The sequence below is a fragment of the Coenobita brevimanus genome, chromosome 99, assembly GCF_032717465.1.
Source record: "Coenobita brevimanus isolate Jiangsu-jjx chromosome 99, ASM3271746v2, whole genome shotgun sequence".
NCBI lineage: Eukaryota > Metazoa > Arthropoda > Malacostraca > Decapoda > Coenobitidae > Coenobita > Coenobita brevimanus.
The window spans coordinates 17,781,698-17,796,755 of NC_137052.1; the positions used below are offsets into that span (position 1 = coordinate 17,781,698).

General features: G+C 41.4%; 1 protein-coding gene across 1 annotated transcript in view; it reads left to right on the plus strand.

The window, feature by feature from the left end:
• LOC145414445 (uncharacterized) overlaps positions 1-15,058 on the plus strand; it is a 103,545-nt gene that overhangs the window by 11,526 nt on the left and 76,961 nt on the right. Inside the window, exons 7-9 of the mRNA XM_080284001.1 lie at positions 6,693-6,916; positions 7,891-8,109; positions 9,252-9,395. Coding sequence (XP_080140127.1) covers positions 6,693-6,916; positions 7,891-8,109; positions 9,252-9,395 — 587 coding nt within the window. The remainder of the gene's footprint in view (positions 1-6,692; positions 6,917-7,890; positions 8,110-9,251; positions 9,396-15,058) is intronic.

Consider the following 15,058-nt stretch of genomic DNA (forward strand, 5'->3'; position numbering starts at 1 on the left):
GCAGATCTATCGTACAAAGAAAGACTACAACAGCTGGGTCTGCCATCCTCAGAAGAAAGAAGAGATATGAGTGACATGATTGCAGTGTTCAGAGCCATGATGACAGTAGACAAAAACTGACAGAGAAGATCTGTTTCTATGGCATGGGGGAGCAACAAGAGGATATGGGAAGAAACTGAAAAAGAAAAGTTGCTTGAAAGATGTCAAGAAATACCGTACTGTACAGTTTTCCATATAGATGCACTAACCTATGGAGTAGCCTGGACAAAGAGATCGTTCAGTCCAAAAACTTAAATGAGTTGAAAGAAAAGATTGACAATTTGAGACATAGAGACGGGACCCCACGAGCATACCTCATTTTCTGTATATCACAACTAGGTTAATACACACACACACGAGCTACGAAGAAAGACTAAATAAACTGAATCTACCAACACTACAGGAGAGAAGGAAAAGAGGTGACATGATAATGCTATATAAGTGCATATCAGGGAAGGAGAAAATAGACATAAATGATTACTTAACATATGGAGAAGCATCAGCAAGAGGACACTGCAAAAAACTGCATAAGAAGAGAGGTGATAAAGACGTAAGGAAATTCAGTTTCCCAAACAGAGCAATTGATCAATGGAATGCACTACCGAATGAAAAAGTGTGTGCCAAAACAATTCACAAATTTAAGGATATGTACGATAAATATGGTTTAAGACACGGGACAGTACGAGCTTGACTCATTCCTGTAAAGATACAATTAGGTAAGAACAATTAGGTAAGAACACACACACACAGAGGAAGTCAATCGAGGCAGACATCTGACATCGGCGCTCCGTACCGAACCAAAACGGCCAGTGGCATTACCTAAATTAGTATCTTTGTATGAGTCAAGCTCTGTACCAGGTTAGACTAAATGATTTTTCATTATTAAAAGGAAAAAAATAAGAAGTTTAAACAAGACTTGTTCAAACAGAAAAGAGAACCAAGAGGAAAAAATGCACTGAGTCAGCTGAGGTTTGTTTAGACTACAGCAACACGGGGAAAGTGTACATACTCTGTAAGTACATATTCTGTTCTTTTCGTATTCCAAAATGGATACATACTTTAGTAATGCAAATTTGGAAAAGAAAAGGGATAAAGGTAAAAAGCAAAATGATGATTTCTACCAAGAACTGGTTGAAGTGGAGACTCACAATAGACTGGTTGAACGTGTACACAAACTAGAAATGGCTTTCAAAAATGAAATTGATGAAATAAAGAAGCAGATGCACTTGCAAAAGGAAGAAATAGAAAAACTAGGAAGGAAGGCCAATAAGAAAGACACAACCATCAGTGAACTAACAGTGGAACTGAGTACACTTAGGAAGAAAATGAGTGAAATGGCAAGTACAGTAGTCAACCACGAGAGTGTTATGGAAGAGTTCAAAAATGACACAGAGACAATTAGGCAAGTAAGCAGTCTTATAGACCAGAGCAGTGATATTGAGGAGAAGATAACACAGGTGAATGAAGCTGTGCAAAGCTACAAAAATGATGTGGAAATCATGTATGCTGAAATGGTGAAAGTAAAGAAAGACTTAGAAACAAGGGTGGAGGAAAAAAGCATTAAAAAGGAAGTGAAAAGAATAATCCAAAACAATCCAAAGTTAGTCAGAGATTCAGTAGATATAAACAAATCTATAGTAATCACTGGTATAGAAGAGGAAGAAGTAAAAAACAAGATCACATGAGACAAAAAGGAGATGGCAAATGTAATGAGCTTACTGAAAGAAGTATCAGAGGAAATCTGTAGTAAAGACATAGAGGAACACAAAAGGTTAGGGATATACGAGAAAAGCAAGACAAGACCTCTAAAGGTGACTTTCCAGAATGTAAACACTGTGGAAGAGATACTAAAAAATGCAAAGAATCTTATGGAAAAAGAGGAGTTCAAAAATGTATGGATAAAAAGATGCCTAACACAAGAGGAACTGGAATTACTGAAAGAGAAAAGGGAGGAAGCAAAAACAAAAAATGAGGGAAGATCAGAAGAGGAGAAGAAATTTTTTTACAAAGTAATAGGATTGCAGGTACGAAAGTGGTACACAAACAGGATGGAAGAAAAAGAAGGAAGGCAGTAGAACCATGTCATGACAAGTATATAAACAAGATGATAAAGTTGATGTACTCAAATGTGGATGGAATGGTATCTAAATTACTAGAGATGAATGATTATGTCAGAGAAAATGAACCACAAATAATATGCCTAACTGAAACAAAATTAACACCAAGGATATCCAATGACATACTAAACTTAGAGGAATACAATATATGGAGAAGAGACAGAAATTTAAAAAAAGGAGGAGGAATTCTAATATTAACTAAGAAAAATCTAAAAGTCAATGAAATAAAACTAGATATACCATCACAAGTAGAACTGATTGCAGTAGAGATCAACACATCTGAAGGGAAAGTAACTGTAGCCAATTTGTACATGCCACCCAGATCAAACACATGGGAAAGAGACAAATATGAGGACCTGGCAGAGAGTACAATTCAGAGTTTAAGATCATTACTACATAAAATGGAAGAGAAATTGGAAAGAATTATACTAACTGGGAATTTCAATACAAATATTAATTGGAATACTCTAGATATAATTAGCCAAGAAAGCTGTTGGAACCAAAAGCTCCTGGATCTCGTGCAAGAGTTTTTCTTAACGCAACATGTGAGGGAAACCACCAGAAAAAGAGGACTTGATGTACCTTCAGTGCTAGATCTAATATTTACTAGGCAAGAAAATGATATTGACAGTTTAATATATCACCCTCCACTCGGCAAAAGCGATCATGCAGTACTAAATTATAACTTCAGGATAGCATATGACATAGTAAACAGCAATGACAGTTACAAAAAGAGACTAAACTATAAAAAGGGAAATTATCAAGACCTAAAGAAGTATTTCTTAGAAGTTGATTGGGAAAATGAGCGTAGAGGACAAGATTTAAATGTTGAATATAAAAAAATTTGTGAATTTTATGAAATAGGAGTCCAGAAGTACATCCCACAGCACAAAGAAGCAGATAAGAAAATACAGAAATGGTTCAATACAGAATGTAAAAAATCAAAAGAAAGAAGACATTTGTTGTGGAATAGATACAGAAGACACAATAGTGAAAGGGCGTATAATAATTACAAACAGGCAAGAAACGATTATACAAGAATAAGGAGGGAAGCCCAAAAACAGTTTGAGGAGGATATAATAAATAAAAGTAGTGATCAACCAAAGCTGTTTTACAGCTATATCAAAAGCAAAACCAAAGTAAAAGATATAATACAATCCATTACGGACGAGGGAATCACTTATACACAAGAGAAAGATATTTGTGAAGCACTAAATAAGAATTTCCAATTAGTTGTTACAGAAGAAAAAAATTTTGAGAGGGACTATGTGCAACATGCATGTCCACACATACTACCAGATATACAAATAGCAGAAAAAGCAATACAGGAGGAGTTAAGTAGATTAGACAGAGGAAAAGCAAGTGGTCCTGATGAAATTTCATGTTGGGTATTACGAGAATGTGCAAAGGAGTTAAGTAAACCATTATTTTTAATTTTCAAGAAATCCTTGGGTCAAGGTAAACTACCTGATATTTGGAAAAATGCAAATATTGTCCCCTTATTCAAGAAAGGAAATAGACACAATCCACTCAACTACCGACCAGTATCACTGACCAGTGTTGTAAGCAAGGTATTAGAAAAGCTTATAAGAAAAGCTTGGGTAAATCATCTAGAAGAACACAGTATGATAACAGAAAGACAATTAGGTTTCAGAAAAGGAAAATCATGTGTTACTAATCTGTTGAGCTACTATGACAGAGTAACAAACACAATACAGGAAAGGGAAGGATGGGTGGAGAGTATCTATTTAGATTTCAAGAAAGCTTTTGACACAGTACCACACCAAAGACTTTTATGGAAACTACCATCAAGGAGGAAATAGGCAAACTGTTTTGTTGGATGCAAGACTTTCTCATAAAAAGAGAAATGAGGACAGTACTAAGAGGAAACTACTCATCATGGAAAGAAGTGACTAGTGGAGTACCACAAGGTTCAGTGCTGGCACCAATCATGTTTTTAGTGTATATAAATGACATAAACAGTAACACTGGAAATGAGAGCTATCTGAATATGTTTGCAGATGATGCAAAAATACAAAGGAGAATTACTAACACAGACTCTTGTAAAGAGCTACAAGAAGAATTAAATAAACTTCATGAATGAAGTAGTACATGGCAAATGGAATTCAACGTGGACAAGTGTCATGTAATCAAGTTTGGTAAAAGTGGAAAAAGACCTGATTGGGATTATAAGTTAGGAAATAAAACCCTATACACATCAGAAAGAGAGAAAGACCTAGGTGTGATTATCAATAACAGACTATCTCTGGCTGACCACATCAGCGAGAAGGTACGGAACATGTATACACTGCTTGCAAATATGAGAATAGCATTCACATACATAAATGAAGACATGCTAAGAAGGATAATAACATCATTCATTAGACCAACCCTGGAATATGCATCAGTAGTCTGGAGTCCTCATCTCAAAAAGCACATAGACAAGACTGAAAAAGTTCAAAGGGCCGCTACAAGATGGATACCAAGCTTAAGGGACCTAAGCTACAAAGAAAGACTAAATAAACTGAATCTACCAACACTACAGGAGAGAAGGAAAAGAGGTGACATGATAATGCTATATAAGTGCATATCAGGGAAGGAGAAAAGAGACATAAATGATTACTTAACATATGGAGAAGCATCAGCAAGAGGACACTGCAAAAAACTGCATAAGAAGAGAGGTGATAAAGACGTAAGGAAATTCAGTTTCCCAAACAGAGCAATTGATCAATGGAATGCACTACCAAATGGAATATTGTGTGCCAAAACAATTCACAAATTTAAGGATATGTACGATAAATATAATTTAAGACATGGGACAGTACGAGCTTGACTCATTCCTGTAAAGATACAATTAGGTAAGAACAATTAGGTAAGAACACACACAAGGCAAGGTTTACAAATGGGATGCATTTTTTGAAAACCAATCTGTATACTGTTACAAATTTAGTGTTGCACCGACTGTATATGTGACAAAATGTATAGTTTAATGAGAATCAGGGCATCTTACTGACCATATAAGTGAAAGACAACTGAAAAGTGAAAAATGGTGCTAACATATTTCCACCACACAACAGAATGATAGTAAATCAAGGGTCTAATATGCTTTATATACAGTGCACTTGAGTAATTCACAGTTATTTTAGTCTTAATACCTACCGTGACATAGAAATTCAGTGAATTATAAATCATCTGTGGGAAAATTACTTATGAGTCTAACTTCTCAGCAAAGTTGCCCCAACAACCATACGTATACCCGACTAGTCACCAGGAAACACTAACACCCTTTCAGAATTGTATGTAATGCATGTACTTGATGGGAATGAACAGTATTAACTCCAACTGACGACAATGCTTAAGTGGATGGGGGAGCAGGAGGGGTTCCAAGGATTCAGGCACACTACAGCCTCTCAGCATGAGGTGAATGTCATAGTTGCTGGGACAACAGAGTGGACTAGTGCGACCGCTTGTCGCTAGGCGCGGACGGGAAGCGCTATGCTTGTCTTATTGTGCTTGGCTTTTCATGCTTCAATATGACTGGCTTCTGCCTGTAAGTAGCGTAAATGACGCCACGACCTGGATAACTCCTCGGAAATGAGTCACTTGGGACTGCGACTGTAGTTATCAAACCGGTTACCACGACACACAAAGCAATCACAGTTTGGCCAGAAAAGTACAGCGAGATAGAAAATTATGACTAACAAAACTGCAATATATGCAAGTTGACTGTACACATAATGTGCAAATGTTTAGGGCTGTGAGGTGCTGTTAGGGTTCTGGGGTCTTGAATGTGTGTGAAAGAATGTCTGACTCATTTCAATGGACATATTGTTTATAGTTTTTACACTTTTGTGTTTTCTCTTTCTTTGTGATCTGGATCCTGCCTCAAACCATCCTTAGGCCACATCTACACCAGATGCTTGCTAGCATGGGTGGTTGCAGATGAAGATCTGAGCATCACTGTAACTCATACAAGTTCTTACCTGCACCCACCAGCTTCCAGCAGGGCCATCTGTATGAGTTCAGCAGTGTGAAACTCCCACATGGAGCTGCCCACACCAATAAATATATACTGTATTTGGTGTGGATGTGGTCTTAGATTGGAAAAATGTCAGAATAATGATGATAACTTTCATCATAAATATTAAAGTGCGATTCATAAGCAGCATTTGAGTGAAATATAAGTACCCATTCTGTTTATCTATCTTACTGACTCCTTGCACCCTCCTAGGAACTCCACCACTGTACAGCAAATAGTCACTATTAGGATCTTTAGGTTCGGGGGTTCCCAAACCCCCAGGAAGCAGCAAGGTACTGGATCATATTATGATGATGGTGATGATGACTGATGATGACAATGACAATAATGATGATGACTGACAACAACAAAGACAACGATGATGATGGTGACTGATGATGATGACTGACAATGGCAATGATGATGATGATGACAATGACAATGGTGATGACGATGCTGGTACATATACTCGTAGTTCTTCCATCTACAGTATTATAAGTGTGTATGGTATGTGACAGGTGTGTACTGGATGGGCACCCCCTCAGCATATATCAACACCACAAATTTGTCAGAGCTGTATGAAGTAAGGCAGGAGACAGAGGGCCTCACCTTGGGGGCCAATACCAGTATTGGCAGGGCCATTGAAGTCTTCCGTTCCATGGCTGCTGGTGTCATTGGCTTTCACCACCTGGAGATTGTAGCTGAGCACTGGACATATGTTGCCAACACTTCTGTCCGTAATGTTAGTAAACTGAGAGACAAGCTGTGCTATTCCACTGACCCTACTTCATTCTTAGGGCATGTGCATCAACTTTCTCTCTGATGTATCATGTCAAAGACATTTATGTATATGCAGACAATTTTTTTTTTTTTTTTCTACTTCATTCTTATAGAATATCCTTCACAATCCTCTCAGATTCATCAAATAAAAGACAACCATCTATAGGAATATTGGCTTGCAGAAGAAAGTGAGCAGTAAAAAGGTGAAATATTAGGTTAACTTTTGTACCTATGGGAAAAGCATACCAAGCCTTCTCTGCATAGGGATATTAGCCAGCAGAGGAATACGAGAAACAGAAGAGGTGAAATGTTAGGTGAACTTTTGTGTCTTCCATTATTAAAGGATGTTTTAACCAGACTGAAATAATGGGTGTCTGATGATGTGGTGAGTTCATGCATTCCAACCTGATGTGGTCCCTACTGATCTAAGTCTGAGGAGTGGTTGGGGTATCAGTATTCTCACTTTATGCCACTCAGGGATATGCAACTGGTCACTCTGAGCTTAAATGCCTGGACTGTATAGCCTAGTCCTCCACTATGTTCCTGATAGGGTATTGAAGATTTGATCATAGCTAGATAAGCAGGAATAAAGCTGCATTCCACAATTCCTCCCCCTCTCCCCCATTTCCTCACATGGAGAGCAATGGAAGAAACCTCAAGAAGAAGACTGTACCCAAATATTAACAGACCAATAGAAACAAAACTGAATTATTATGATATATATCTATATATATATGTTTATTTTTTTTGTCAGTACCTATCAATTTTATTTACGGTATTTATCTATCCATCTACGACCAGATACCTTAATCCTGGATAGGGTGGCCACATATAATTGCCTCCATATCACCCTGTCATCTGGCACCATACTGACTTGTGACTCAGACTAACCTAACTCATATACCTTTCCTTGATATTGTTTCTTTCTTTCTCCAGATAGGAAGCATTGGTGGAAATCTCATAATGAAGAATCTACACCCAGAATTTTCATCAGACCTATTCCTTACACTTGTGGGGTGCAGTGCTCAGGTGATGATAGCAACAGCAGCAGATGGTGCTCTCTCCACCATCCCCCTGGAGGAATTCACAAACATGGATATGAATCGCAAAGTTATCGTGTCCATCACACTCCCTGCTGTCTCCACCAATGTTCAGGTATTAAAAAAAAAAAATGTGTATCTATTACTGTTATCACCATTAACTTTGTTTTTGTTATCATCTTAATCATCATGTAATCACCATCATCTTAAATGCCACTGTCATTATCACCATTGGCATCATACTGTTATCAGCATTGGCATTTTCATCTTCAACATTGTTGCTGTCATCTTTGTCATCGTCATCATCATTACAAAAGAAAAAAATACAGATTAATTTGTAATACAGTACTTCCGTATGCATTTTACTGTGTTTTTTCACAAGTATTTCAAAGGACCAGAAGGAGATTTGGTGCAGCAAGTTTCTATTGTGCTAGAGCAGTTACTTCCATGTAATTTGTATTAAATAAATGGTCATCCATAGCATGCTAATTCACATTACTTATTTCCATTAAACAACGCAAAGTTAGAACTTAACTGTCACATTATACACAGATTCACTGTATGTCTATTATTTCCTTTAACTGGTTATGAACTTGAACTTACAATAAAGACAGTTACATCCAGTCACATCATCAGATGCATTTGATGTACAGTATACTGGTATTTGCAGTCCTGAATGTTATTTTCTTAATATCTGAAAAAATGCTGGAGAGGGATGACTTATGTGGTGGCACTGATATAACTGGGTGTCTCCACTGCCCAATCATACAAATATCTCTCATTTCCCTCTCTACCTCCCAAAAGAAGAAGGATGGACTGCAGGATATGGGCCACTTCAGCCTGCAGTCCACTGGGTTTATGTCCAGATTGGGTTGCAACTACTCCTGTAATACTATGACAAATATCTGAAAAGATAATAATTTTTGATGGAATCAAACCCTCACTTCATGATTTTTTACCCAACATGGTAGTTTTTAAGAACACATCTACAGCCAAGTGAAGAATTACTGTATTTCTTTTTTCAAGATGCCTGGTGGTCTGATGGTAAAGCTCTCAGATCAGAAAAGGCTGTGGCTTATGTGCTACAGTTTCAATTCCAGAGGTGCCCCTGACAAAATATGAAATACTATCAGGAGAATTGGACAGTCTCTTATCCTTACAGTAACTGTTCTGGACTATGATGGTTTAGACTCAGATCCTTCCACGGGGCGCAATATGAGGTTGGCTGTTACCACTTTCACTCTTTCTTCGTTGCAGCTGCGGTCGTACAAGATCACCCCTAGAGCAGTGAATGCTCATGCATACGTCAACAGTGTAGTGAGGCTGGAGGTGGACAGCAGCAATAACTACACCATCACATCACGTCCCGTCATCCTCTACGGAGGCATCAACCCACAGTTTGTAAGTTGCATTTTCAACATCACATCCCATCATCCTCTACATTGACATCAACCCACAGTTTGTAAGTTGCATTTTCAACATCACATCCCATCATCCTCTACAGTGACATCAACCCACAGTTTGTAAGTTTCATTTTCACACCTTCACCCCTTCTATCCAGTAACACATCTTGCAGTTTATTCTTGCAGGAGAGATGCCTTCCTGCACTGGCACTCACTTAACCCATTAACTGCTCTATACAACCTGGGCTGTTCCGAGTGTGACTGCTCAATACAGCCCTGGCTGCACGGGTGAGTTTCGAATATAGTGCCATGGTGACCAAGGCCGACCCATGCAAGCATGTTTGAGCCTTCAAAACCGAAACCAAAACCAAAACCGAAAAAGAAAACGAAAACCATACATTCCAATAGGGAATCAGACACTTCGATGTTCATCCACGGCTATACCAAGGCAAATACTGAGCTAATATTTCATTACTATATGCTTTGGCATGTGTTCTCTCAATTCCTAAGACAAAATTTGGCCTTTGGGAAATTTCATTATTACCCCTATGTCTGCACACCACGGACACCTCCAAAAAAGCACCACGCGCAGTAGTAGTAGGTTTTCCCTAGGCAGTCTGGCCGAACAGCCCCGAGTCCCTTAGGAAGGCCATGGCCGAGACCGGGCTTTCCCACAGAGCTCTCAAAGAGTGTATGTTGTGTTGTTGGCGTAGGTGATTGTGAGCAATGCAGTCTTCCATAATGTGCTTAATAGTATGGGGTGCTGTGTTGCATCCTGGACAGGCATCAGCGACGGAGTCATCCAGCCTCTTCTGGTAGCTCAAGAGGGCTGGATGGTGTCCACATCTCAGCCTAGCCAGGTGGACCCTGTCCTCACGAGGAAGATAGGATTCAGAAGGGTGGATGTCAGGAGGCCGTGCATGCAGCTGTGTGTTGTCTTTAAGTGACTGAATGGAGCAGTGAGTGATCTGAGTGTGGATATGCTTCTGGAAGCTGGTCTGAGATGGGCGAGGGGGAAGAGATGACAGTATTTGTGTACGGTATCGTGTGCTGGGTGTTGTTTTGATGTTCCTTGGTGTGGGTGGATGTGCTGCCATGTACTGTAGTGGATGTTGTGGGTTTGTGGAGGCTGCAGCAAGAAACTGGGTGCCTCTCATGTCTAGGTGATCCTTGACTTTGAGGACTTTGGTTTCTTGATGTAGGTGGTCTGTGGGTGTAGTAGCTGTGCAGTCTGTGATTATTTTTAGGGCCTTGTTCTGTATGGTCTGTAGAGTGTTGTAGTGTGTTTTGGTCAGGTTAGAAGCCCAGGCAGGGCTTGCATAATTCATCACTGAATGTATGTTTTGTTTGTATACTGTGGTGGTGGTTCTTTGTTGTGTCTGAATGTTGTATGGACAAGTGACCTCAAAGCATTGAGTCTTGGTGTTATTTTATTTTTAATGTTTGTGATGTGTTGTTTAAATGACATTGATGTATTGTATGTTACACCAAGGATTTTGAGCGTGTGTGTGTGTGTGTGTGGTAGGGGAGTGTTATTTATGGCGAGGTGTGGGATGTGACTGTGTTCTGCTGTCCAGTTTGTGAGAAGAGTCATGCGCAGTTAACAGGTTAACTAGATGGCTTAGGAGAAACTTTTCATACTGGAAGGGTTAGCCTTCATTAACTATATCACTACTAGACATCTCTCTTAAGCTTAGAAAAACATCAGCTAGCACCATGAATAATCTTTAAGCAAAATACATCATTGGACTGCAGGAGGAGATCCCTTCAGCTTTATAAAAGATTATTCATTTTCATCAGACGACCACCAGGTTATTGCATTAAGCTAAAGGGTGCTGTCTCATAGTTGTTGAGGTTAAAGAAGTTTTATTTAATCCTTCAATTCAAAAGACTCTCCTAGAGTGAATGTGGGTGTGAAACTAGTATGGCATAAGTGACAGAATTTATAAGTAGGAACAGCGGAAATGGGATGCACATACAGTGCAGTAATCCATCGATCATCCGACGTAATAGAGCCATCCGTACATCTGGATACAGACAAAATCCAGATACAGAGCAGCCTACCTGCTAGTACCCTACCCGTACCCAACCTGTATGTACAGTACCCCTCCTAATTGTGATGATGTTCTTCGGTTTTCAGCTACTATATTTAGACATCAAAACACATATGGGAATATCCAAAATAATGCTAGACACTAAGAAAACTATGCATTCGTTTTCGTTTTTAAAGGCTCCAACATGCTTGCATCTGTTGGCCTTGGTCACCTAATGGCGGCTCTCCATGCTGCACGATCCATTGCAACCTCCCTGTTCAGTCCCTTAACCCTGAGGTCACACTTAATGACCTCGCCCCATGTCTTTCTCAGTCTACCCCTCATAGACAATAAAAATTTAAAAAATCCACAGTCCTTACCACCCAGTGGAAAGCAGACAGGTATTGTAACCAGCTAGCCCCCAGTTGGTGTCTAACAAAATGTCAAACACTTCCATCCGCTGGAGCTGGGCAAGGAGTGGGGACGTGCGGCAAGGTGATGGAGGCCTACTCACCTCAGGAGACTCTGAAGAAAGCCGCAAGCCCACGTCTAACGGCAACTGAACAACTGTCAATGTGCTCGGTTGTGGTGGTGGTGGGGAGAATGGGCTCACAAAATTAGGGGATGGGGGGGCCTGAAGGAGTCGATATTGATCTGGAGATAAGCGCAACGATTCTGACGGAGGTTGACGACATCCCTGACTGCCCGCAGATCCATCGCCAGCTTCACTGGCACCAACTCCGTGTCACAGTGCGGATGCTCGGCATATTCGAGCACTTGCTTGATGCCAGCACATAGCACACCCAAGACGAGGGTTAGTGATGGAGTGGCGGGGTGCCCAGAGTCAGAGTCCTCGTCCTTGTCCTCTGTCAGCCCTGTAGAGACAGCAGCAGCGATCTCCTCATCAGACAATGTCTGATAACCTGGATCGCCGCTGTCATCACCCACCCACTCCCTCACATTGTCGACATCCACATCCTTGTCAGCCATTTACAGATGAAGGTGGAAATCGTCCAAGCCAAATCCCTCAAAGTCATGCATGGTTTTGTATCCCTGAGGAGATGAGACAACCACTTTCGAGGGTTTTGATGGAGATTTCCTCCCAAGTACTCGCCCAGTTGAACACTGCAGACTTGATGTTGTAATGACAAAGATTTTCCAAGGTCTGCTCCCCACGTGTGTTGATTAGTTGTTCATCATCTCATCAAGAAACCTCTCACGGTACAGTCTCTTGGCTGCCACAATAACACCTTGGTCCATTAGTTCAATGAGAGCAGTCATATTAGGTGGCAGAAACGTGCACCTGATATGATCGTTATCAGCAACCAATTCCATCTTTGATGGATGCGCAGGGGCACTGTCAAGGATCAGGAGAGCCTTCACCTGGTCGCGAAAGATACCAAGTTCCTCTGTTTTATAACAGATAACCTTCTTGACAAAGTGTCTACAGAACCAATCTCTGAAGATCTTACAGGTAAACCAGGCCTTCACAGAGTGGTACCACACAACAGGCAGGCTATCCATCAACCCAGGGAGACAACATGGCTGTTTGCACATCTAACAATAATGGACTTGGAAAGTGCATCGTGTTAGCACTGGCGCAGAACAAGACTAAGACACACTGTTTGGCAATTCCCTCTCTTCTGCCAGGGTGCTGGTGGGCAGCTAGTTTCATCAGCATTTTATAGCTGACCGAGAGCAAAGCCCTCATTCTCAAGCAAGCACTGCAATTTCTGGCGAAATGGCTCAACATCCTCTGTTGTCACATCAAAGCCTCGTCATGTGTCTTACGGCCAGTAAGTCCTTGTCGAAGTTTGAACCGGAGAAGCCAACCTTCAGATGCCTTGAAGTCATGCACATTGTGTAGACATGCACTCAGCTGCTGCCTTCAGCTCGGTCCCACGTACAACCACACTGGCACCCCATTGTTGGCGGAACCAAACCAAAGTTGACTGGTTGATGGCTGTGTGGTGGGGCTGAGACATCACCTTCCTGTCACCCTTCCTAGTGCCACTGCCGTAGTCATGTCCGTACTGAGTCAGCCTGGCCTGTGATTTCTTGATATCAAACAAGGCTGAACAGGCCAGATTATATTCCGGCAGAATGTGTGAAGTGGTCCAGCCAGCATCAACCTTGCTCAATATCTCACGCTTCTTCTCCAGAGTCAAAACCTTCCTCTTTCACTTCTCGGGTTGTGGTGGGGCTATCATCACACATACGATAATGCCACAGAGGAAAATCAAGGCCTGAAGAAGGTAGGGAACCACCATCAATGCACAATGGAAGCAGCCATGGTCACAAGCATATCCACACTCACAAACGAAAGGTCGTAACTGAGGTGCGGTACTGCCATGTGAATGCAGTTCTGCCATGTCTCTACCCATGCTTGGTTATGAGTACACGAGTAAAAAATGCCAAACTGACCTAGGAGTGCAAGGATTAATTCTGCTCAGCCGAGCAAATGTTGCCAACACTGGATCCCCATACATCGTGGCCTCAGGGACTGTCTGAGTAATCCAGCTGGTCAGGCGACTTGACCATTCGGTAGGGAGGTGGAGGGCGGCACGTGCCCGGGAGTGTCCGAGTGATCCAAGCGGCTGGGGGACCTTGACTGTTTGGTGAGTAGTCAGATGGCCATATCTGCTAAGCTGTGGGTTAAGGTTTGAATTACTCACGTGAGGCCGGTAAAGTCCAAGCGATAGGGGCGACCAGGGGACTCTGACCATTCAGTGAGGAGTCAGATGGCCATATTTTCTCAGCTCGTGGGTTAGGGTCTGTATTACCCACACGCGGCCAGTAGCATCTGAGTGATCCAGGCAGCTGGGGGACTTTGACTGTAGATTGAGGAGGCTATCTATCTATCTGTTGCCAGACGCCTCAATCCCGTACAAGGTGGCCATAAACAAATCGTCTCCATGTTGCCCTGTCCCCCGCCATTTCACTGCCCTCCTCTCAACTCACACCCCCTTCTCTCATATACCTCTCCACCCCATCCCTCCATCTCATCCTTGGCATCCCTGTCCCTCTCCCCCCCTTCACCTCACCCACATACACTCTCCTCATCAGCCTCTCACCCTCCATCCTCTCCACATGGCCAAACCACCACAGTGCGTTCCTCCTAACGCTTCCTATCACATCCACATCCACACCACATCGGTCCTTTATATCCTCATTTGTCAGCCTGCCCCTCCATGTGACTCCACAGGCTCCTCTTAAATAACTCATTTCCACTGCTCTCACTCTTGACTTGTGTCCTTCCAACAACGTCCACGCTTCACTTTCATACGTTAGAGTTGGTATCACAATACTGTCATGTAGTAACTTTTTCACTTCCATGTTTCTTATCACTGCTTTCAAGGAACCAGCAACCTTTTTTCCTTGTTTTACCCTTTCAAGCACTTCACCCTCCAAACTTCCATCCTTACTCTTCACACTACCCAAGAACTTAAATGCACTCACATTTTCCAATTCCTCACCATCCAACCTCACTGTACATTCACTGACTTCACCTCTCTCAAAGACCATCACTTTACTCCTCCCTACAATTTCCTTTAGATTCCGTTTCTTACACACTCTCCCAAATTCATCCACCAATCCTTGCAGCTCCCCTTTAACTTCACTCAACAAC